This window comes from Cryptotermes secundus, unplaced genomic scaffold (assembly GCF_002891405.2).
Source record: "Cryptotermes secundus unplaced genomic scaffold, Csec_1.0 scaffold1296, whole genome shotgun sequence".
NCBI lineage: Eukaryota > Metazoa > Arthropoda > Insecta > Blattodea > Kalotermitidae > Cryptotermes > Cryptotermes secundus.
The window spans coordinates 48,999-75,183 of NW_019744141.1; the positions used below are offsets into that span (position 1 = coordinate 48,999).

At 38.6% G+C, this 26,185-nt stretch overlaps 1 protein-coding gene across 7 annotated transcripts in view; it reads right to left on the bottom strand.

The window, feature by feature from the left end:
• Positions 1-26,185, bottom strand: part of LOC111874586 (gastrula zinc finger protein XlCGF8.2DB-like) — a 37,315-nt gene that overhangs the window by 3,651 nt on the left and 7,479 nt on the right. For 2 of the 7 annotated variants that reach the window (XM_023870199.2, XM_023870200.1), the window contains exon 4: positions 14,609-15,789. In XM_023870199.2, coding sequence (XP_023725967.1) covers positions 14,940-15,789 — 850 coding nt within the window. In that variant the 3' untranslated portion in view covers positions 14,609-14,939. Of the gene's footprint in view, positions 1-3,083; positions 3,696-4,840; positions 4,959-14,608; positions 15,790-19,239; positions 20,093-26,185 lie in introns of those variants that run through there. The other 5 variants (XM_023870202.2, XM_023870201.2, XM_023870204.2 and 2 more) reach the window with 5 other exon arrangements.

Genomic DNA, 26,185 nt, shown 5'->3' on the forward strand with positions numbered 1-26,185 from the left:
CTGGAGGTTGCTTGGTTGCTGGAAAAAGGTTCACTTGCCGAGCGCGGTCGCAGGAGTAGAGAGGCGGTAGCTATGCCAGTTGCCCAGTGTGTTGGGCATGACTACTGGCGAATCGAGGCGGCCGAGTTGCCCATTGAGTCGGGGGTATGACCGCCGGACAGCTGAGGCAGTCGTGCCTGGCGCAGCGAAGTGCCGATGCCTCCGAAGACCGAGTGCTGGTGACGAAGTGTGTTGATTTCTTGTAGACTGATCGAAGACTGACATGCGAGCTTGTGCTCCGCCTTTTATACAATGCGTGATGGCGGAGCGAAAATTGGCTAGCGCGTATGATGATGTGGATGCGGGCTAGCAGCAAGCGCTGTATAAATGCGGACGTTAGATGCAATTTGATTGGTTAGCGCGCATGCTGGTGCTGTGATAATATGTGGGATGTTCCCACAACTTCATCCAAATATGAGTTAAAGTAGCATGAATTATGGTTCGACAGTGATTACTCAAAGGAAGAAAAGTAACTTTCAGATTGCAGAATCCAAGCTAAAAGAATGGAGACAATATGAACAGTGTAAGACATGAAACTAGTAAACATTTTTGGGGGGTATATCTGAAAGACAACAGGAAGAACAGGTACATTAGGTACTTGAATACAGGCATAAATAAATTTAAGGTGGATTAGCAACCTACAACAAAGTTGGTAAAGAATTATATCTGCTTATGGATTCCCAGGATTTTGAACAGATGGTAGATTTGTCAGACACTGTATGTACAGGGAGTTAATTATGTTACACAGATTGAAATACACATATATGACTGGAACATCAGTATTTGAGCTTAATCCTTTTGATGATAAAGGTTTCAGGGTATAAATCACAAGGTACTGATCAAATTTGTGCACAAATGATTCAGCCAGATGATAAACAGTTATATTCTGAGATCCACGAACTTCCAAGTTCTGTTTGGAAGAAGGTGGGGCATGTGGGTGAGGCTCTATGCTACAAGCCAGATGGTTGCGGGTTCCATTTCTGATGAGGTTACTGGATTTTACAGTTGACCTAATCCTTCCAATCACACCATGGCCCTGGGCTCAACTCAGCCTCCAACAGAAATGAGTATCAGGTATCTTCCTGGGGGTAAAGAGCTACAGTGCATAAGACAACCTGTCATCTGTGAGCCAACTGTTTAGAAAATGTATCTCACAACCCTATGGGACTCCAGGGTCTGCTGTAGAGATAGCANGACTGTTTAGAAAATGTGGAAGCCTTGATATCTCACAACCCTATGGGACTCCAGGGTCTGCTGTAGAGATAGCATTACTTTTTTTTATTTTGGAATAAGGTAAAATTTCCACTGCAGTAGGACACTGTTATTACACCTACCAACAAGGAAATAAATCTGCAGGATTACTGAGAAGTATCACTATTATTAACCATACACAAGATCTTATCCAATGTTCTTGTTTCATGGTTAACACCATACAGAGATGAAATTACTGGGACCATCATGCAGATTTTGTCTGCAGTATCAACTACTGATCAGAAATTGCACAGTCATAAAATCTGCTGCCCATCACAGTTTACAATTTGGTATACCAAATACCATGATCTGAAGTGTGTTATATAAGTGTCTGATATCACATGTTTACAAATCTCAATTGAGACATGAAATCAAAAGTACTCACCTTCCAAAATGAGCCAAATATTCAGGTTGTGTGTTAAATGAATTGGGCAATTTTATAAGGAAATACTTTTTGTAGATAAAGCATTGTTTCATATTAATGACCACATTAATCAGTACTGCTGTCAAATCTGGGGAGCAGAACTGCCACATGAAGCTTTTGAGTTCACATGAGACACCCTGAAAGGTAATATGTTGAGTGGACTTCTGTATGACTTTGTGACAAGACATTTCTTTTTTCGCAGAAAACACCATTAAGGGAAGTATTTTTTCTTAAGATGACTGAATTGTTTGATTTCCCATAAACTGAAGACATTAAAAGCAAAAAAGGAACTGCAATTTTTTTCCCAGTAGAAAGAAAGTCCACCCCTTTTCAGTCATAAGGTCTGACATGCTCTAAATGCTGGGATCCTAACTGATTGGATGGACATATAACTTGCCTTACAAGAAATCCAGCTCTTATATCATTGCATTTTTCATACAGGGCTCTGTTAAAAACTGCGTCTGCACAGAGAAAATCTATGACTTGCATCACCTGTAGGAGAGAATTTTGCTACTATAGTGACAATCACTCCAGACATACTTTGCCATACCAGGGACAAAATAAAATACTGTATGAATGTCTGTATGGCTACACATTATGCGGACACCAAAACTCAGTATGAATGTTAGAGAGCCTTGATAGTTGCTTCAGATATTAAAATGGTACTTTGTTTTGTTCCATATTTCAGAACTTTTATTTCTCCGATGACTCTGTACTTCAATTGGCATAATTTATGCTACATTCATCACAAAACTGAATTTATAAAATTAATATTATAAACTAAATTTCATAATGAGAAAGAATTGGATCTATATACCCCAATACACAGAAGAAAGGATGAATAAAACACTGATGCATACATAAGAAACTTGTTTCATTCCTGAGCTGGAGTCATTCTTTACGTTTACCTCTGAATAGATTTATTTTTGGATTATTATTATTATTCAGAGCATAATCATATGCAAATTTAAATTCTAAATGAACGACTCCACAGGAATTAGCACCAATGTTGGGTGAAAATATTAACAGCTTTCCTGCCTAAGATATGTCAATATTGACGGTCTTTATAAGCCACTTATAATTTGATTCAGAGGTTATTTAGTGACACCCTATAAAATACAGCACTGATCACAAGCCCCATAAATTTATACTGAAATCATTATATGTATCCAAATAAGTAATATCATTTGCCTTATACTCTATATAACCCAAAAAATGTGCAATGATCTAGGGGGAGGGGATTATAACTTCAGTTCACTAATCTATATTTTCTGCTGAATATACAATACTATTTTTTTTGCATGCCAAAAGATAAAGAAGTTTCAAATATTCCATTGTATTTTTGATGGAACAAGATGAACATGATCTATATGCATATACAAATTGTATATTTTTGGTTGAGGAAGTGGAAATTAAAGCCCGTCAGTCTGTGTCCATTTGTACCTCACATCAGCAGAACTCCTGTTTATGTAACAACTGCATCAGTAATTCATACTATCCAGGACATTTCACAACTTAAGTCATCAATTCAGGAGGTTATTCCTGAGGTAACTCTGATTAAAAAATATTACATCAACATTGGTATGATTCTCAGTGCTTTTGGTTCTGTAAGTAGGGAAAGTTAAGATGATATGAATACGAAACACACGACACTTCACGATTGCACATCATTTTATATACTTGACTTTCACTGGTGTAACAAATATTAAAATGTCTGCCATCAGCGTCAGTACACATTCTTGCTTGTTTCACAGCAGAACATGTACTTGACAATGAGTGTGATGGTCACTGATGTGTGGGGTTGCATCCACAGTGCTGCAAATTTAGTCCTCATGTGTGTCCATTTGTGTTTACAACAAGATTCTTTCTTGTATCCCCATCCATGGATGTGGCGGGGAAGGTGAACTAAGGTCTGGTGATGGCAGTAGCCAATTCTGATACACTGTAAAATGTTGACAGATGTATGTGGGCGCTCCAGGGTCTGCAAGATCATGCACAAACATCAAGTATCATTTCTTGTCAATAAACATTTGTTATATTAAAATCGTCTTAAATTATCCTGTATATAGCTTTGTAAATGGGGAGAACCATACCTATGTTGTTGTGACATTTTTCACTCAAAATGAAATTCACGAATATCCTTCTAAAATTATGACATAAAATAGTTAAACACCTTATACCATCTTGAAAGATGGAGTGATTGATAATGAGTTGAGAAGGGTGTGGAAGGAAGAGGTCATGGCCTAACTTAAGCACTATCCTGACATTTTCTGGATGGACTGAGGAAAACCATGAAAAACCTCAATTGCTATAGCAAGTCTCTGGGCTGAGGTCTGAACACAGGCCATCAACCTGCCTGCAAAACTCAGCAGATCTCTTGCAGATCAGTCCATATGAAGTATCAGATAGAAGGTGATTCCACTTGAATCACTCTGAAGCTATGTGACTTTAATTCCTATCTTCGACAACACCAATATATCAGCTACAGGAATGCCTGAAGTGTGAGCAGCATCAGCAACACTCAATGTAACAACAAATGCTTTGCATTTAATGTTTATGCCAACATCACAGGGATACAAATGCTACAACATGAAGTATAACAAATATATTTATTACGTACATTACCATGTATGTAGATTATTAAATACATTCCAGTTCAAGTATCAGTCATGATTAAAATGAATATGGTAGTGTTGCCAACTTACATAAATTTAAAAAAGAACTGTTCAAAGCTAATAATTTAAAAGCACCCAACCTGACCTAAGTGTCCTATAATTGGGATATATAACATGCTGCCAGCATGTTGGCGATTACACATCCCTTAAGTATGCAGAGGTACTGCTGCTTGGGTGGAATCCAAAACAAACTTGCCCTAACATGGTGATGACTGAGTGGCTAGCTGCTATATTCTGGACAGCCAGACAGCATCATGCATGACACTGAGCTGAACAGCTCAAGCATATGTACTATGCTGCCACAGTAGCACTTCTTCCCTGTAGAAGTGCTATTTGTGTAGAATTAAAAACAACCATGGTATGTTTTGTGCAAAATTAACATCCCTGAGTGTTTAATGGAGAACTTGAATTCTAATTTGTCCTTCAATCCTTTATATAATATGTAAATCACCTCAAACCTCCAGGTGAATAAAACCAACAGCATACTCACACCTCCCTCCACAGTCATAAGATGATTGTCTATGTCTGTCACTATTGAAATCTTCTGTAACATCCAGGGTATCATCAGTCTAGAAGAGATAACACAATACTGTAAGGAACAATACAGAACATTGTGAATAGGTCCACAGGATGTACAACTGCTATGTAAGAACTGTTTATGTACCTTATAATAACAAACACTACTTTATCCATAATGGGGTAACGCAGTCGGTATAGTGACTGCCTAAGGGCTGGATGACTGAGGGGTCAGAATTCGAGTCCCAGTACGGTCAGAACTTTCTCTTCTCCATATTGTCCAGACCGGCTCTGGGGCCCACCCAGCCTCCTATCCAATGGGTACTGGGGGTTCTTTACCCTGGGGTAAAGTGGTAGGGCGTGAAGCTGACCACTCATCTCCAGCTAGTGCCGAGGTCAAGAAAATGTGGATCTATACAACCACTCCCCTATATGCATTCATGGCACAGTGCTTAATTAGTTAAGCACAGGGACAACTTTACCTTATGTTATCTATAATATACCTGCAATATTTGCACCATGTTGAAGTGAGCAATGTTACTGGACATATGTGCTGCCTCCATCCATAGAGTCAAAGTGAGTAGCACAGAATGGAGGCACCATGTACCAGGTTCTATCAGAAAGTTCCCGGACTAGGTCAAAAAAGAAATGCTGGCTTAACTTATTCAATTTTGGCTGCCATCACCTTCAAAATAGCCTCATTGGAAATATATACAGTGATCCAATTGTTTTTTCCACACTTCAAAAGCACCATGGAAATCATTTTCCTTCATGCTGTTGAGTACCACTTGCAATTCCCTTTTACTGTCAGACACTGTTTCAAAATGTCTTCCCTTCAGTTTCAGTTTCAATTTGGGAAATGAAGCGAAATCACAGGGGGCAAAGTCTGGCAGGAAGGGAGGATGGGGAATGATAACCATGTTGTTGTTAGTCACAAACTATGTGGTTTTCAAGGATGTGTGGGTGGGTGCATTGTCACGATGAACGAGCCAGTCGTGGTTGTGCTAAAGTTCTGGTCTTTCTTGTCACACATTTTCTCTCGAGCATCTCAAAATGTCACAGTAAAAGTCATAGCTGACCATAGTGTTAGGAGGAACAAATGCATGGTGAACAATCCCCTTCATGTTAAAAAAAATGAGCTTGTTCTTTGTTGAACTCCGGACCAGCCATGCCTTTTTGCTCTTGGTGATTGTGGGCTCTTCCAATGTGATGATTGTTTCTTTATTTCTGGATCAAAATTGTAAAGCCAAATTTCATCACCCGTTATGATCCTAGAGATAAAAGTTGGGTTCTCGTTAATCCTTTCTTGTAGCTCAAGACACACGTTGACGTGCCCTTGTTTTTGATCATTTGTCAACAGTATGGGAACAAACTTTGCAGCAATATGGTGCATGTTCAAATTTTCTGTTAAAATCTCCTGGCAAACTCCTAACTCTTAGGCCGTGCCATAGCTCAAGCGGTTAGTCACTGGCTTCCCACCGCGGCAGCCCAAGTTCGATCCTGGGTCTGGTCAAGTGGGATTTGTGGTGGACAAAGTGGTGCTGGGGTGGGTTTTCTCTGAGTACTTCGGTTTCCCCTGCCTATCTACATTCCACCAAATTCTTCTTCATAATCACCCAGGGCAGGCTACAATAGGACACTCAGTGGCTGCTGTGCTGAGTGGACCCAGTAGGACTCCACCCCTCACTAAGCGAACTCCATAACTCTTTGTAACGGTGTCTGCAAGCATATGGATTGTTCTGCAATGGTCTTTGTGGATGAGTTATCAAATTTTTTCAACATTTTTTGTTGTTCTGCTGGTGCTTGGTCAGCTTGAATGTTTGTCATCTTCAACTGACACTCAACCGGCCTTGAAATGTGAGTGCCATTCAAAAACCACTGTCCGGCTTAAAGAGTGTTCTCCAAAACCCTCACGAAGCATTTCAAGGATTTCGGTAGCAGATTTACCGAGCTTCTCATAAAACTTGATGCAGACATGTTGCTCAATTTTGCCATCCAAAGCAGGCAAAACGAAATACGAAGTCAAAAAACCACTTGTGTGGATACAGCACCTATGGCTGCTCTTGAGATTCTGCTTGGGCTCTGCCCCTCCATTTGGTGGCAAAGGTGAGCCAGGGCCTTGGCTTACAGGCTCAGTATGTAAGTATACAGGTGTATAAGCATTTGACACAGGACATGCCTGGATCCTTGCCATGCTAATGGAATCAGCCCCTTTTTTTTTGCAGTTGGGTCAAGAAAAAATGATACCAATGATTTCTTCTGGGACTCACTTTAAAATGGAGATACCATTATATAAATATTGGCCATCAAACTGATCCATGATCCTTCAGTCTGGTTTACTAGCCTGGTATACAGGTGGGTTAAGGTTGGCTGGCGGGTCTGTGGCTAGTGTATGAGGGGTGACTACTGGGATGAGGATATCCCTCACTTTGTGTACATGCCACAGTATTCCAGCAGAAATTTTTGCAATTTCAGACTGTGTAAAGGATTGTATAGACAGGGCCTATTCAGGTGAAGAAATCGATAAATGCACAGACAGCCATACGGCTTTGTGCACGACGGACACAACAAGTGTGACGTCAAAGCTGGTCTGGGAATGCCAACAGGCAATATGTACCCTGTCTAATCAGAACAAAATTATGTAACTCTGAGTCCCTGGTCACAATGGGATACGGGCATCAAGCAGGTCATTCCTTGGTATCCAACTAACAACTTCAATCGCATGATGTGATGGTAGGCTCAAGATTAAGAAGTTGCTGAAAGACAAGTTCTAAGAACACTAAGCTGCCACACTGGGTATGAGGGAGTTTAATCTCTTCATTAAAGTACCTTCTAAAAACTGTCCAGGGACATAACGGCATTGGACTTGAAACAGTGTATAAAGGAAATATGATTCTTGATTTGCCACTATACACTGAGAAAGCACTTACATAATACAAATTTCATTGAGCAGGATGTGCAGAAAATGTGGACAGGAGAACGAATCCTACCACATGCTTCATGCCTAGCTTTGGCTGGATCTTTGATTCTGCATGGTTAGAGTCATATGTATAAGGACCTCAAACCAATGACTCTAGCAGGGCTTTCCTCAAGGGCCCTATCCAGACTATGCATTTACAATGGATCTAGCTATGGTCTCTGTGCTTTGGGTAACTGGAAATTGCCCCCTCCCACATCAATATACCATACAGAAACCTACAATCAGTAGTATCAGCAGTAAATCTACATATTGTTGCAGAATAAAATATATGTACAGTAGGCACTACTTAATGTGATCACTTGTTAATAAAATCAACTGCTTTATAAAATTAAATTTCAGACAGTAGATTAAAGTCATCAAAATGAAACAATTTTCATTGCTTATTTGAATAAGATTCTCCACTATAAAAATTGCAACTTGTGATTTGGAAAAGTAAGTATCCAAAGCTGGTAAGGTCTTTTAGAGTAATGCCTAACGTGATTCATACAACAGTCTCAAGTGCTTCGTCAGTCAGCCCTCAACTTTGGTTTGCTACCACCATACTCCATATGGTGAAATTGCAAATGATGCTGGGAATTAGTGCTCTGAAAATACAAATTATTGGAAGGCTGTGTGTTGTTTACCATTGTTCCTTACAATTCATTTTTACATGTTAAGTACACACAAACATTTAATCCTCTCTTTCCACAATGCTGTGTTGATGCTGATCTTACTAATTCCATTGTATGTAACAGAGTGTTCTGTTATTTACACTTTCTTTGTAGATAAGTGCAGAGTTGGCAATCATAACTTGACCATCTGGAGTATAACATAGTCTTCACCTTTCGGCTTTATTAAATCAGCAGACAACTTAACTTGGTGTTAACGCTCATTGATCAGTGCTTGGCTATTTTTTTTTTACCACTTCGCATTTTAACCATTTGATATGAATACCTCTGAGTAAGAAGGGAATAGATGTGAGGGAATTGCTGCTTCTTACAGATGAGATGCAGCCTCACCCAAAGAGAAGTGGCTCTTTAGTTATGAATGCTCCAGTCATTGTTACCAGTATATTATTGTTAAAATACAAAGGTATTATGCAAAAATAGGACTTATATATTATTATTATTAATAATAATACTGGGGTGAGACTCAGTCCACTTGGTACTGCAGCCATTACCGGCGTATTGTACCAGACTCAGATGACGGATGATGGGTATTTTGGGGCAACTGGTGGAATGAAGATTTGCAGAGGAAACCGAAGTACTCAGAGAAAACCTGCCCCATTGCCAATTTGTCTACAACAAATCCCATACGACCAGACCCAGGTTTAAACCTGAGCCACCACAGTGAGAAGCCAGCAGCTAACTGCTCGAGCTATGGTGCAGCCTTTAATGGGACTCATAAGAATAGGAAATATAATCATGAACAGAAAATCAAACAACTGATGAAGGTCTGCTGGTTTGGTTGATGCAGTTCTAGCACAAAGATTAATGAACAATCAGATAGACCACAGCATTTCTGTATGAAAAGCTAATGAATTTGGTGAAAAATTAAAAGCAGTGTTTGAAGTAACTAATGGCTGATGAGCTGGAAAGGGAGGTACAACATTGTTTATAAGAATCTGACGGACAGAAGCAAGATCTGGATGACTCAGCAGTTGACAAGTGGCACAAAACGGGTTGGCTGACAGTACTGTAGTTCAGATGATATCTTTAACACACATGAAATGGGGCTATACTGTAGTGCTACTATGTAAATGTGTATGATTTTTATAAGTGTGTTTGCTTCTGCTAGGGCAAAGATTGTAGGACAGAGTAGGAGTTGCTAACACTCAATCCAAATGAAGAGTTTCATAACAGGTAAGAGTATATCCCCAGATGTTTCAATGGCATATATGATGAATATGCAAACAATTTCAATGCTTAGATGACAGCTTCATTACACGAAATTTATTGGTGAAGCACACACGCGCGCGCACACACAACTTTTGAGCAACTGCCCACCTCATCCAAGACTGCACTTACTGTACAGGAAATGAACTTTCAAGCTCCAGACACTAAGTCTCTTGCTTTGAAACCTCAACACCCTTCATAGGTCATACATGAGGTGAAAAATCATTAAACTGAAAGATGGTTTTGGAACCTCATTGCACATTACACAACAAATATCACTTCTAGATATACTTCATAGGATGATAAGCATGTGGAATAAAGTTACTGACACCTGTACTGTCAACTGCTTTAGGTAATCACGATTAATGTGCTGTGGTAAAGTTCAACAGCATCTAGACTTAGACCTGGTGAGGGAGCCTAATTACATGGCTGTTGACACAGATTGTGATCTACAAGTCAGTACACCCTTAACACATGAAGATAATGCGTGATGTTACTGACAATCACCCCAAGGAGAAAGGAAATGAGAAAAAAGAAAAAGAACCTGAATAAATCAGTTAGCAAATGGCAAACTTGTGAAGCTATCATGGTGATGCCATTGACTGGTATTACAGACTATTATACAGTCTTAATTTTAACCTGTTTACAAACTGTGAATGTAATAAATATTGTGAATCATTATCAATATATAGTGGAAATACTAATTATTTTGCCTGTAAGAATGTTCCTGCATAACATGGTATACAACAAAATCTGTTTATTACATACTGATTTTAACTTGCTTACAATGGCACGCATTCAAGTTACATATAGTATCATTTGACAAACAAATATTGACCAAATTCCACCTTTTATTACATATATAATTTCTAATTGATATAACTGGCATAAGAATCACAATAATATTTTAAAAAATGATCAAAACAACTGGCACCTAATTGAAGTTGTCTTGCACTTATCTAGAATTTTCTGCATCAGTAGGATTCAAATATACAGACACAGGGTGGACCCAATTTAATATTTACTGCTTAGAGTATCAAAATTCATGAAAATTACACACCAAAAATGTAAACATATATCCTGGAGTACCGACTTTGGATTTCAAAGTGTAATTATAGCAGTAAAATTGGGTTATTAATTTGTGCACATCTATGTGAAATTAGGCTTATCACATAAATCAAGTTTTTAAAGCTTTACTAGATACAAGAAACTGAAAATGTGGAAGCATTGTATGTACTGATAGAAATTTTATTTAGCATGGGACCTGTATCTTTACACTCCTGCATGAATGATTCATTGAACAAGCGCCTAGTCCTTAAGCATGGATCAGAGTAGCAGATAGCAAAGTAAATTAGCAGGCAACATAAACAGGTAATATTCAGGCAATGGACTTACTAAAGCATTGGTAGGAGATAAAGTGAAGTTTGAATATTTATTAATTCAATATTGCCAAACAAAACCTAGTTTCCTATATTAATACTATATTAGGTAATATCTGGGCCTAATACCGTAGTAACGATTGGATATTCATTTTTCTTAAAACATCACTTTTCGTATTTTGTATACAAATACAACTTTCAGATAACCCATATTACTTTTGCGGGTTCTAAAAATTAAGTTAACAAGTTTAAAAAAAACGTAAATAATCCTTTGCGGTAATAAATCTTCACTCTCATGCTTATTAAGACTTTTACCTTTATTATAGCAAATGTCAATGTGGCTGGTCGATGATTAATCTGTCGAAATATGCATCAAAAAGAAATGTTTTCTACTCTAAATCTGTCCATTTTCTGAACATATCTATGACATGCACACCGTACTGTGCCGTAAACCGATACACATCACGTAAGCGGACCAATACTATAGTATTCTTTACCTTCTTTACAATCAGTGCTTTAGTTAGTATGGGAACATAACCTGCACTTGAACTAGAGAACACATGTTTGTTTGACATTATGGAAACCTCGAACAGGCAGCGTTTACCGTGTTTACTACTAGCACAGCAGGTTTCAAGAAAGCTCAGATCTTGTCTTTATATATATTCCTTGTACAAAGCACGTAAATAAAACACATAACAGCGGAGACATCGCATCTCCTGACCATGCTTTATGCTTTTAAGGAAATAAAGTATTTTGGTATTATTCAGGAATTAGGATATTCAATAATCTACCACATGGCATCAGGAATCTATTAAATTATATTATTAAATTGAAACAGGCCCTAAAAGAGTTTCTTCTTGCTGGTTCATTTTATTCTTTAAATGAATATTATGAATGGAACACAATGGCTGATATTGGTTCTTATAAATAGTATCTATAATTAATCTTAACAAGTCCTATTAACTAAAAATATATAATCATCTATTTTAGATCTGCATACATACAAACTATGACTTTTATTTATTTTAACATACAGTCTCTTGTTTTATGAATTTATTTATTACCATAATAATTTTTAGTACACTTCTGAGAGAAGTTATTTATTCCATTTATTGTTCATGCATGTTAGATGTTTTTATGGTTTTTCTCTTGATGTGTGAGTGACGTAACATACATTATTTGATATTGTGTTGTGTATTGAGAATATCCATTCAAGTGCATTGTTTTTATACACTGGATGAATTTTACAAGATAAAAGGTTAATATGTTTTCATCTAGTATTTAAGTCTTGTTGTAGTCATATTTTATTATGTTTAGTGACTGTGTTTTATATTGTTATTTTGACTTGTTCTAGTGATTGGTTGGAACATCTGTTTTGATTTTTGACGCATTCTACATCCAGTGGTGTGACAACTTGTTGCTTGCCATGTAATTGGATCTACTTGAATATAAGAATAATTTATTATTATTATATTATTAAAGGGATATTAAATTTTGAATGGGGAGTCAACCTTTGGTAGTTAACTAACGTATCATAGTTCTGTTCCTACCTGATGTGACTCTTAGAAACGCTTTTTATGTTATGTCACAGCATAAATTTTGTCTGTTTCAATTTCTTTGCACTGGGGAGACTTTGTTAAAATTATCCCATGGAAACGTGCCAAAAGTCGCCGCAATTAATTAATTAAGCACCACGTCATGACACAAGGGAATAGTCTTGCAGCTTCGCTATTCTTGACCTTGGCACTAGCTGGAGTTGAGCGGTCAGCTTCACCCTCGACGAAAGAGCCTCCAGTACCCATTGAATATGAGGCTGGGTGGTTCCCATAGCCGGTCTCAATCATGCGTAGAAGAGAATATTTTGCTGCTGCCGGGAATCTAACTCCAGCTGTCCAGCCTGTATAACCCGTCACCATATAAACTTGGCTAACTTGGCTCCTGGCATGAAAGTATAACATTAAAAATATTATTGTGTGGCCACCTTCACAAGTGAAATACTACGACGAGGAAAATTTTTATTATGCTGTGCACAGTATATGAATCTTGTATTTTTCTAGATGAAGATATTTGGAAGATTTAGCTTTGTGATAATAGTTCTAATGTTATATTTTAAAATCGTTCTTTATTTAGTTCAGTCATCAGTATTTATACAACACTTGTCTGCAACACTCCAGTGTTGTTGTTCAGTTGTGTAATTATTTGCTAATCAGAAAGTTGCTACCATGAATTGAACATCAAATTAATTAATTCATGTTTCATCTATTATGCAGTGCCCTTCAGGCAGTTACAAGCACTTCATAGTCTATTCTGTTTGCATGCTCTACAACAAAAACTAAGACAACATGACAACATACCAAGCACCAGCATGACATTAAATGTAAAAAAGATGACACAACCATCATGACAAAAAACCACCTTTATAGCATTAAGTTGAACACCAGTTTTAACAACTTTAATTTTCTACTAATATTTTTTAATCGGAAATGACGATTGAACAGTGTAACAATTTGGGAAGTAGAATGTACAACGTATGTTAATACCTGCAAATGATGGCATAATAGTTGATCTTATCATGAACTAATAAATTTTGTCCAATTGCATGATAGTGACTTTGTAATGAAGCAGTAATTACACAGCTGAACATCACTGATATGCTGCACATACTTGTAAGTGACGTCATAGTACATTTAAAGCTGATGTGCCTCTAAGCCAACAGTAAATCTGCCGTGTACCATGATACCTACACAGAATTTCTGCTATGCAACCATTGACTCTGAGAGTTCTCATTATTTTCTTCTGCCCCTCTGGCAGGGATGGAAATGGCTCTTCAGAACAGTGACCACTACCCTATAGAGGGAATCATGATAATGTAGGTTGGGAAATTCATTCCTACATGTACCATAGTTGGGAACAGTCAGGACATCTTAAGATACTGCAAACGGTCTTATTAAGAAAAAGTGTTCTGGAATGAAATAGACTGTGTCTACTCCCATTTCCATCTCTACCCTCTGGGAATGGCAGATGATATGGAATGGGCAAAGTACACTTCTGAATCAGAATTCTTAAGTTACCAGAATACATCATTTTATGTATACTTCCTACATCTAACAGTTACAGAGTTATCTTCAAGGGTTTTATTTTGTTACTTCTGTACAATAAACCTATCAGACATTACCATACAAATTAGTAAAACGTGGACTCAATAATCTGAATAAAAAATGACAATTGGTGCAGGCAAAATTAATATCATTGTAGGATTACAGTTCTTATATACACAATGAATTCAACAGCTATGAATATTCATAAATCACATGGTTTATTGTAAATTCACTACTTCAAAGTCATTTTCTTATCAGGTATATTTTTTCTTCTATACATTTATTTTGAAACACAAGAGCAAGTCATTTTGTTACTATGACTATCTGCTGGTGACAGTTTCTTGTTCAACAATAATTTTTAACTTTGCTACATAGCATGGGCATGGAAGATGCCTGTACAAAACCTCAGGGAAATATGGATGATAACTCATCACCTATTTGAAAGTGTTTTCCTTGAATATGGACAATACAGTTAGGATATCCTGACTGTAAACCAAAAATAAAACACACATTCTCCTCAACAAACTCAGTGGTACTAACCACTTATAATTCCCAGTGTTGCTTACCAGAGTACAATAATCCGTGAAGCACCAATACACACTGTCTACTAAGCACTTGATAAAATAAATAAAAACTTATCATTGTAAAACTATTAGCCAAATCTAATAAGGCTACAACTACTAGCATTTTCTAAATCAAACAATTAAAAACCAACAACAATCTCTCCTGTGTTATCGTCAGAATGCTGAGCTGTAATATCACCCTTTACAGACTGTGCATCTACATACGTTCTTGGGCATGAAGTACAAACATAACGCTTCTCACCTCGATGTGTAGCAATATGTCTCTGCAGATTGCCACGTAAAGCAAATCTCTTCTGACACACGTCGCACTCGTAGGGTTTGTCTCCAGTGTGAAGTTTCTGATGATTAATTAGTGAATGCCGGTGTCTGAATTGCTTACCACACATATCGCATTTGAAAGGTTTCTCTCCAGTGTGAAGTGTCTGGTGACTTGCCAAGGCATGACGCAAAGCAAACCTCTTACCACAAACGTTACAATGAAATGGTTTTTCCCTCGTGTGCACCAACATGTGCGTTTTTAGGTTTCCAGCATGATTAAAACTCCGATTACATATCTCACATGCATGTGGCCTCACTCCACTATGTATCATATAATGAGTTTTAAGCGTGCTTGCATGAAAGAATTTCTTTTTGCACAGTTCACACTCATGGCTCTTGATCCCTCTATGTTTCACTGCATGTAACCTAAGATTTGAGGCCTGCAAGAAACTTTTCCCACATATTTCACACAAATACGGTTTTCCATCTACATGAACCAGCTTGTGTGTGTTTACCAAGTTTGGATGATAGAAGCTTTGGCCACAAATATCACACAAAAATGTTTTTGGTTTATGTTTATATGAATGTTTCTGCAGTCCACCAGATGTTGGGAAAGAATTGCCACATTCTGAACATTTGTATGACTTCTGACTTAGACAGTTTCCAGCACCAGTTGTTAATACAGCAAATTGACTTGACAGCTGCTGTGAACTGCAGCAAATGTCAAAATATGTAATCACTTTATAATAAAATTTGAGAAACATGAGCATTAGGGGAACATAAGTTGAGGACAACATATTAAATGTATATGAAGGTGAAATGGAAATTAACACTACTATTAAAAATATACAGAGTGCAGCTTGTGAACTAAGTATGAAAACTCCCAGACTCTAGGGATTTGTTGTTATATAAACAGGCAATTCTTTAACCTAAGCAGGCTCCACAACTAATTACAATTAGTTGAATGATGTTTTGATTAGGTGAGTGTCACCAAATCTTGGCATTCCTGTTGTTTAATAGAAAACACAGACCACTGAAAAAATACCTAAAAATTTCAGGTAGGTATCTGTCTTCAGGAGACCATTCCATATTGTTATACACACATTCAGTATGAAACATACAAAATTGCATTTGAATATTAGCAAAAGAATTAAAATAACTTAACAAATATATACAGAAAAAGAGCAACTATATCAAATATTGTGTCAGCAAATGGGGGGTCATATGTAAGATTAGAGGATATGAACAGCCTCAAGTTTGTGGCTCATTCATGCACATATTATTTCAATTGCTCTGAAGAAAGTTACACAACTGTTTACAAAAATTTCTTTCTTTTTAGGCTGATATTTTAACACAGAAACGATTTTTCAGAAATGTTAAATGTTCTAACAAGGTAGACAAATATAAATACATTAAAAAGAAAAGCTGGTATAATTAACTCCATTACAAGAAGCACATAAAGGTACACAAGACAGCTGAAATTATGAAGCACCTAAACTAAAAGGTACAAAATATGAATTACTTATCTGAATGTAGGGCTCCACATTATATCAGTAGCATCATATGTATAACACAAATTATCATCTGCTATCATGAATGCAAACAGAAAATCTTATAATTTGAAAGTCTGCTTCCTACATTACAATTTCAATTACAGTGGAAAACAGGGAATAAGTTGTCCTACTGAGATATGTATGTCTGATAATTTCTAATATCACCTCAAATATAAACAGTTCTAAACCAGCAACACAGCACAAAAGTAATACTTGGCAAAACCATGACTTCTGCGCCTTATCAATTTATACTTCTGAGTGTCGCGTGTTTCAGTATGTAGCAGAAGCAGGAGGGTACAGTTCCATACTACACATATTCTACATAGGTCGGATAAAAAGTAGTGGCAACACCTGTATACTTCGTAATTACTTTATTACCTGAGGTAACCACACTTACATTACTTCAATATAATCATCCCCCATGTGTACCACCTACCAAATTTGTGGATGGTGTCATACACCATCAGTGTGACCACTTCTGTTGATGTCCAGCAGTGACCGCCCTACAGCATGAATAATCTCTTCTCTTGTGTTGTAACGTAACCCTCGCAGTGGTTCCTTCATTTTGGCAAAAAGATCATAATTGCATGGACACATATCAGGTGAGTATGGCGGATGTTGCAGTATCTCCCATCGCCAGCGGTGAAGGAGATCCTTGACAGAATCACAAGTATGAGCCCTTGCATTGTCATGAAGGATTATGGGGTTTGCTGCCAACAAGTGTCGTCGCTTTCTCCTGAGTGCTGGATGAAGATGATTATGCAGGAAATTGAAGTAGTAGGAAGTGTCTGTTGTTGAGGTACAGTTTGGTGCAGTATCACTCCATCAATGTCATATGCCACAGTGAACATCGCCTTCACATTACTCTGTGTAGGGCGCACTTTCTTTGGATGAGGAGAGCCAGGATGCTTCCATTCATTTGATTGTCGCTTCAAGTTCGGTTCGTATGATCGAGCCAAAAGTTTCGTCCAGAGTGATGATCCTTCCAAGGAAGTCGTCACCTTCCCTCTGGTACCGGTCCAACAAGTCCTGTGTAATTGCATAATGTTGCCATTGTTGCACCTTGGACATTGTATAGGGTACCCAAAGCGCTGCAATTTTGCGGTATCCAAGAATCTCATGCAGAATGTGGAGCATGGTTTTGTGACATACACCTACCTCAGCAGCTAACTCCCACAGCCCATTGACCACCGACCATCGACATCCAGCAAAGAAGAAGCTGAATTGTGTGTTTGTCAACATGGGGTTGTCCTGAACGACAGCTGTGCTGAATAGCATCCCTCCCTTCAAGGAACAATTTCACCCATCGTGCCACTGTGCAATCACCATATGCTTCTCACAGTCCCTGATAACAGTTTTGTGCACTACAACCTCGTGCAAACTCAATTTTTATCCAGGAGCATTGTTTTTGTTTCATAAACATGTTGTTAGGGTGCTTTAACTGGGCTCCTGCACTTTAAGATGATGCACAATGCAACTACATGAAACACAACCAGAGCCACTCACTGCACTACTTCAACTGAACTTCTGCTATCAGCTACAGACGGTGCTACCTGATGCACATCTTTCATGTTACAGCAGTAGTGCCACTACTTTTTATCCAACCCTTGTATAATATAATCTGTTCCTCTGTATATATTATTTATCATTAAACATCCATGCATGAACAGCCTTTTAGTGTATCTGTATCTTTATTTTAATTCCACAGATCCTTACTGGCTACCAAATCCATCACATACAGAACATGTCCCATATGCATACATAGTGCTAACCATAGAGCTAGACACCTTACAACTTATATCCATAAAAGAAACAATAATTATGCACAATTCAATAATTTAAAATATCATATAGGACTCATCAACTTGACAGTAATACCTTACTGACAGCAGAGCGTAACTATATACACATATACTAGATTATAATAAATTAATGTATTACTATACAAACAGCATTATAAGAGGTTTAATTCACCTCGTATTTAAAATATTCGTCTAATGTATGAAATAAATGAAAGTACAGACAATTTTTTAAGGCCAATTTAAATTGTTTGTTTTGTGACGTACGTGAATTTACGCCATGCATGAATCGTTGAGCCACAGAAATCTGTAAACACGGCGACTATGCAACAATAAGGAAAGCGGTGTTTTCTCCGTGCCATACTGTGCCGAGCAGAGCTGCATCACCCTTGTTGCTATGCAGCCCCACGGTAAACACAACAAGTAGCTAATCGACGCGTTGCTGAGCAACGCCTCTATAGACGCAACGATAATGCAACAGTAGAACAAGCTGTGTTTCCCACTTGTTCGATCGAGGGTTTATAGGAGAGACTGGAATTCATAAGAAGTCGTGGCACCCCGTGTGGAGGCGGGGTTGAATACCTCCACCATGACCCTGCGAGTCGTAGGAGGTGACAAAAGGGAAGTCTCAATTCTAAGACAGTAAAATATGGTCACGAGTCCCAAGGGACTCGGACCCGAGTAAGACTGTGCTGGCCAGGGCCAGCAGCATATACAAAAGACAGACCCGTCCTCTCATCAGAGAAGGCGCCCCACAGAAACAAGACCATAACTGTAAAACGATAATAATTAATATCTGGTCATGAGCCTCAAATGGGGCTCGACACCAAGATTTACTGACTGACTGACTGACCGCCAGTCGCAATGTGACTTTGACTTGACTAAGAAGTCAGTCACTTCTCAGTCAGTGTTCGGTGCGAGACATCCGCAGGAGGAAGTGGATCTAAAGTGAGACTGGAAGATTTTATGAGTCTAATAGTCAGTGATAGTCAGTGGGTTGGTGATTGGGAATTAGTGAGATAATGGCCGGGGTCCAGTCTTTCTAAGGTGTTACTGTGTGAAGCTGATAGTTGACGTCGAGGATAATTCAGGAACTTGCTGAACGCCGTTTGTGAGGCAGAGAAGACCTCGAATGACCTACAGTACCTTGTGAAGTGTGAAGAACGAAATTAGAATACATGCCCCGGATTTATTATCCACTTGAACCCATTATGGAAGAAAAAGAAAATGACGCAGAAATAATGTCATGGCTGTGATTACCTCCACCTGCAAGTCAGATAAATTTTGGCTGTCACCTCGTAATGCACACCAGGCGTTTCATTCTCGACAGTTCCTCCATAATGCAACGAGGCGTGCTTCAGTCCTGATAGTCCCTCCGTAATGCACACGAGGTATGCTTCATTCTCGATAGTCCCTCCATAATGCACATGAGGCATGCTTCATTCTCGATAGTCCCTCCATAATGCACACAAGGCGTGCTTCATTCTTGATAGTCCCTCTGTAATGCACATGAGGTGTCTTTAATTCTCGATAGTCCTTCAGTAATGCACACGAGGCGTGTTTCATGCTCGACAGTCCCTCCATAATGCACATGAGGCATGTTTCATGCTCAGTAGTCCCTCTGTAATGCTCATGAGGCGCGCTTCATTCTCGACAGTCCCTCTGTAATGAACACGAGGTGCTTCATTCTCAATAGTCCTTCCGTAATGCACACGAGGCGTGTTTCATTCTTGATAAGTCCCTCCGTAATGCACGCGAGGCGTGCTTCATTCCCGACAGTCCCTCCATAATGCACACAAGGCATGTTTCATTCTTGAAAGTCCTTCTGTAATGCACACGAGGTGTGTCTTGGTGTGCTGCCATAGAAACAACATAGTCTGTATGGGGGTCTGTCCTAAGTCAGAAGTCGGAAATGTCGACAGGGCTAAGTTGAAGTCAACGACAGTGGACGTGTTTGTTTTGTCCCTTCCCACGAAGTCTTGACGTCTAAATGTCTTGTGAGACAATCTACTGCTTCATCACGGACACAAATTCATTCACGATCACCAAGATAGCGCATCCCAGGTTTCGGTACCAAAAAATGTTAAATAAGACCTCATTTAAAATGGGAGTGTGGTGCTGAAGATTTGGAATACAGTACTAAGACATCTGATTTACTGGAACGTATCACATGGTACCAGACAGAAAATGATGTGATACATAATGAAAAGGAAGTGTACGAGGATCTTCAGTGAACAGTTTTCTGAAGCAAATAAAAAAATTCATGAACTTGAGGATAAAAATGAGCGTCTTGAAGCTGAACTAAACGAGTCAGAGGATAGATGCAAGGATGTTATGAGCACATTAATTTCACTTGATAAATCACTGACACATCATGGTGACTAACATCTAGAAAAGTAATTGAAACTGTTAAGGATGAAATTACTGGAATCTGAAATGAGATGGGAATTGACTGAGAGTAATTTGAGAAATCAATGTGAGATGTTAAAGCAATGTTTGGAAGAAGCAAGGACTGCACTTTCCAATGCCAAAGAAGTGAATGTATGTCATCATTGTAATGGGCATACTAATAATGAGACCAGATGTGAAGAAAAAATGAAAACCCTGCTGAGGTTAGAGCTAAAGACATAGACATTCTAAAGCAAGAAAATGTTAAACTGACTGAATATCTGAATAAGAAAATTGTAAAATTAAGAGAAACAGAAGATGCACAATCACTGTTACTAGATCATATACGCAAAATGGAAAATGAAAAATTAAAACTTTCACAAAGATTGGAAGCAAGCTTTGAAATAGTCCACAATCTTAATTCTGAACTTTCAAAGATAAAGAAAGAAAATGATGAGATGAACAACAAAAATGTCATTATTTCAAGAAGTTTGGAAGGAAAATATGAGGAATCAGGAAAGCAAAGTTCTCGGAATTCCAGATTGGAGAAAGAAAACATTGCTTTGTGTGATGAAATTGCTAATGTTTCAAAAACTTTGGAAGATACTATTATGGAAATTACAGAACTCAGTTTAAAATATTCAAGACTGGAAGAAGAAATGTCTTATGTGAAGAATGGTAATCTGAATCTTTCTAATATGTTGGAAGAAAAGATTCCAAAAGTAAAACATTTCATGAAATCTGAAGTATATTTAGAATTGAACAATAACACCATGAAAGAAAATGCAAACATCTTTATAGTAATTATCAAAAAGCAGGTAGAACTGGAGAAACATAAGTTGGAAACTATGATGCTCTATTCAGATGGGATGCCAACTTCTAAAACAGCCAAGAAGGGACAGAAACTACGATCTGAATTCACTGCTTCAGACATGAAAATTGCTGAAAGAAAATTGTAAGCTATACTGTTTACATAGAAGAGTCATTTGGCAGAGAAGAATATTAAGACAACTCAGGAAAGAGAGTTCAAGGTGAAGACTAACCTAGAACTACATGTAAGAACAGAATTCTCCAGTTGGAAATACAAGCACACAACAGGGTTTACATGCATCATATATACTAATTGGAATCATTTGTCACTTCTTTGAAAAATGATAATGTCATTCTTTGAATTCGTCTGGATCATGTGCAGAGGCAAATGAAGATTGTACTTTCTATAGCCATGGTAAGAAACAGATGCGATCAGTTGAAGCATAAGCACATGGCTGTCCAAACCTCCATCAGCTCGTATTGTCAAATGCTGTGATCTGACAGTGCTATTCAGAATCTGGATTGACTCGCGCCTTGTAACGGAACTGCTCAGTACAAGCAACCATTTGGAGGGAGCAGATGTAACGGATGGAGAACGGGCAATGGGAAGGAAAGAAACAGTGAGCTAGAGAAAAAGATGTTGCAAGCACAGCCTTCGGAAGAAAACGAACAGCGATGCACTGTTGGGCTTTTCGGGACGAACAGCCTTAAGGAGGGAGCACTGTGTCATATTTACGCCATGCAAGAATTGTTGAGCTGCAGAAATATGTAAATACGGCGATTAAGAAACAATAAGGAAAGTGGTGTTTTCTCCGTGCCGTGCCATATTGCCCTCATTGCTACACAGCGCTACGGTAAACATATCTTGACAGTAGCTAGTCGTAGGAGGCAACGAAAAGGGAAGTCTCAAATCTAAGACAGTAAAATATGGTCACGAGTACCAAGGGACTCGGATCTGAGAAAGAGTGCGCTGGCAAGGGTCAGCAGCTTATACAAAAGACAGACCCGTCCTAACATCACAGAGGGCACCCAACAAAAACAAGACCGTAGCTGTCAAACATTAATAAATACCTGGTCATGTGCCCCAAATAGGGCTCAACACCAGGACCTACTGACTGACTGTCAGTTGCAATGTGACTTTGACTAAAAGTCAGCTCTCATTAGATCTGTAATGACTTATGCTAGTCCCGCCTGGGAATTCGCGGCAGCTACCTGTCTAATGAAATTGCAGCGCCTACAAAACAAGGTTCTTCACACCATTGGAAATTTTCCAAGGCACACACCGGTTCGTGATTTAAACATGGATTCCAAAATTCTGTATGTATATGATTACATAACAAAATTATGCAGGCAACAAGCTGAAGTCATACAAAATCATGATAACGAAAATGTTTGCGATTTTGGGCAAGGGGAAGCCCGACATAGAAAGTATAAGAGGCTTAAACTTGGCGGCAGTCAAGTATATGACCGTTCAAGTGACTAGACTGCTGTTGTAGCGGAAGCTACTAGAAATAGGGCACAATCTGCTGTATTTAGCCCAGACTGACAGAGGCCCTGTATATATTGTGACATGTTGCGCAATGGAGAACCCCCCCCACCAGCAGTGACACGGCGGGTGAGTCAGTGCTCCGTCATCCCCCTCCGCACGGTATTGTAACGCGCAACACGCGGTGACGTAAGACGGCGCGAGGTAACAGAGTTGCCCACACAGCCCCTATATAAGAGAGCTGCGCTGCCTGCAAAGTTAGTTGTAACGTGGCCATCACCAAGTTCAGTTCCTAGTTAGTTCCGAGCAAGCCTACGAGCGAGTGTGTGATCAACAGTTATCCAGTCAGCAGTTGGAGTATAGCAGCTGTCGCAGAAAGAAGAACTGGACGTGTGTGTAATTGTGTAATTGGGAGTGTGCGATACAGTGATACATAGCTCCCGTACTGTAAACGTGTAGACTACTGAAGACAGAGTGAACTGATTTGCGAATAGGGTTACAAATCGTGAAACCCCGCAACTGTGTGATAATTAATTGTAGCCGTTACTTGTAGGTTGTTGAATAAACCAGATAACAATCCGAACGGTGTCTTCAGTGACGATACACGTTACAATATTTTATATACATTTATTAAAATGTTTAACATGTAAAATGTAAATATCCTTTATACAATTATGACAAATGACTTACTACTACAGACTATGACTCTTGACAAAAGACAGACCCTTCCTTTTGACACAAAAAGAAGACCAAAACTGTCAAACAGTAATAAATATCTGGTAATAAGCCCCAGATTAGGCTTGACACCAAGAATGACTGACTGACCAACCAACTGACCGTCATTCACAATGTGACTTTGACTAAAAAGTGAGTCAGTTCTCAGTGTTCGGTGCGAGACAGCCACAGGAGGAAGAGGATCTAAAGTGTGACTGGGAGTCAGCCAGTGAAGCCTTATTGTGTGACTTCAAGACTTTGTGTGTCCTACAGTGCAGTGAGATTTGGAGTGTGTAATTCAGTGAGATTTGCATAGCTCCCTTGTTATAAATACGTGAAAAACTACTGCAGATAGAATGAGAAGATTAGCGTGTAGTGAGTGTGAATGGTGTCCCCCCGATGGTGTCTCTATTTTGACGTAGTGGAGGGGCATGCGTGGTCAAATGACCCTGAGAGCTATGCCAGCAGTAGCATAGCTACTGGTAGGGCCGCCCATGCCGGACAGGTCGAAGGTGATGACCCAGACTAAAAGAGATACCCTGGCCCTCCAGGTTGGGTGTTGGGAGAGAGGCTGACGACCTCTCACCGTAAAAAAATATAAATGTCTCAAAACCTGGAATCAAGCCTTGGAAACCTCAACAGAATGGAAGACGACTTTTGGCAAAGAATATGGACTACTCTCTAGGTACATGGAATGTGAAAACTCTCAATAAACTGGGTGCCATGAAATCGGTACTAGAACAGATAGATAAGTACAATATGAAAATCACAGCCATATATGAAATTAGATGGCTGGGTAAAGGAATCATGGACTTAAAGAAACATACTATATGTTACAGTGGTAAAGCAGAAGGCAGTAAGGAATTTGGTGTAGCCTTTGTAATAGAACAAGAATTTAAAAGCCCAATAATAGACTTTAAACCAATAAGCGAAAGAATTTGCACTTTGAGAATTAGAATGAAATTTTTCAATATGACGTTGATGAACGTGCACGCACCTACAGAAGAAAAAGAGGAGGTCAAAGACTATTTCTATCAACAAATGGAAGAGACATATGATTCAATATCAAGTAATGACATAAAGGTTATTTTAGGGGATCTTAATGCCAAAATAGGTAAAGAGAAGGAACACAGAGGAGTAATTGGGTCAGAAAGTTTACATGATACAACCAACCATAATGGAATAAAATTAATAGATTTTGCAGAAAGTAAGAACTTGATCATCAGCTCTACATACTTCCCGCACAAAAATATACATAAAAGGACATGGGCAGCACCGGATGGGGTAACCTTCAATCAAATAGATCATGTCCTCACAGAGAAGCGATTTGCGACGGATATCCTGGACATAAGAACATTAAGAGGGGCCAACTGTGATAGTGATCATTATTTAGTACAGGTCAAATATAGATGTAAAATAAGTTGTCAAAGATCTAAGCAGTATGAGAAATGTAAGAAATTTAATATTGACAAGATTACAGAGAGTGATAAGAGAGAAGCATTTCAAAATAAAATTAAAGAAATTAATGACAATAGAGCAAATAAAGAAGTAACGTTAGAAGGGATATGGGTAGATTTTAAAACTGCAATAATTACAGAAGCTGAGAAGACTCTGTGATATCAAGAGAAACAGGATAATATAGAATGGTTCGACGAGGAATGTAGGGAGAGTATAAACCTCAAGAATAAGAAATATATGGAATATATGGAAAGACCAACAAGAGCAAGGAATGAGGCATATAAAGAAGCAAGAAGGAAAACAGACAAGATTAGCAGGAAAAAGAAACAGGCCTTTCTAAACGAGCAATTACTGCAACTGGAAGAAGACTTCAAAAATAACAAAACAAAAAATGCCTTTGGTCAAATCAAATATATGAAAGAAGGTTTCAAACCAAAAACAGAATTTATCCGAGACAAAAAAGGGCTTCTAATAAATAATAAAACAGAGATTATGAATACATGGAAAGAATATTTTGAACAATTATTAAATCAAAATCAGAATATGGAAGATAACGAGGACAATGAAGAAGAAAATACAGATGATGGAGAAGGGGAAGAGGAAGAGATAATAGAGCCTCCAACAAAGGAAGAAGCAGGAGAAGTATTAAAGGAACAAAAACTAAATAAAGCACCAGAAGGAGATAACATACAAGGGGGGACCCAAAAATAACCGGAACCGACCTGTTGCGTGCGCATGCTTTGTAGTTACGAGTTGTGCTGCTAGGTGGTGTTAGCTGGGGGTCTCCCGCGACTGTTAGTGAGCTGGCGTCAGTCTGAGTTAAGTGGTTTGTCTGTGGTGCTCTGTTGTGTGCGTTCCTGTTTCAACCCTTTGGCGATTAGTGAGATGGCCGACCAGAA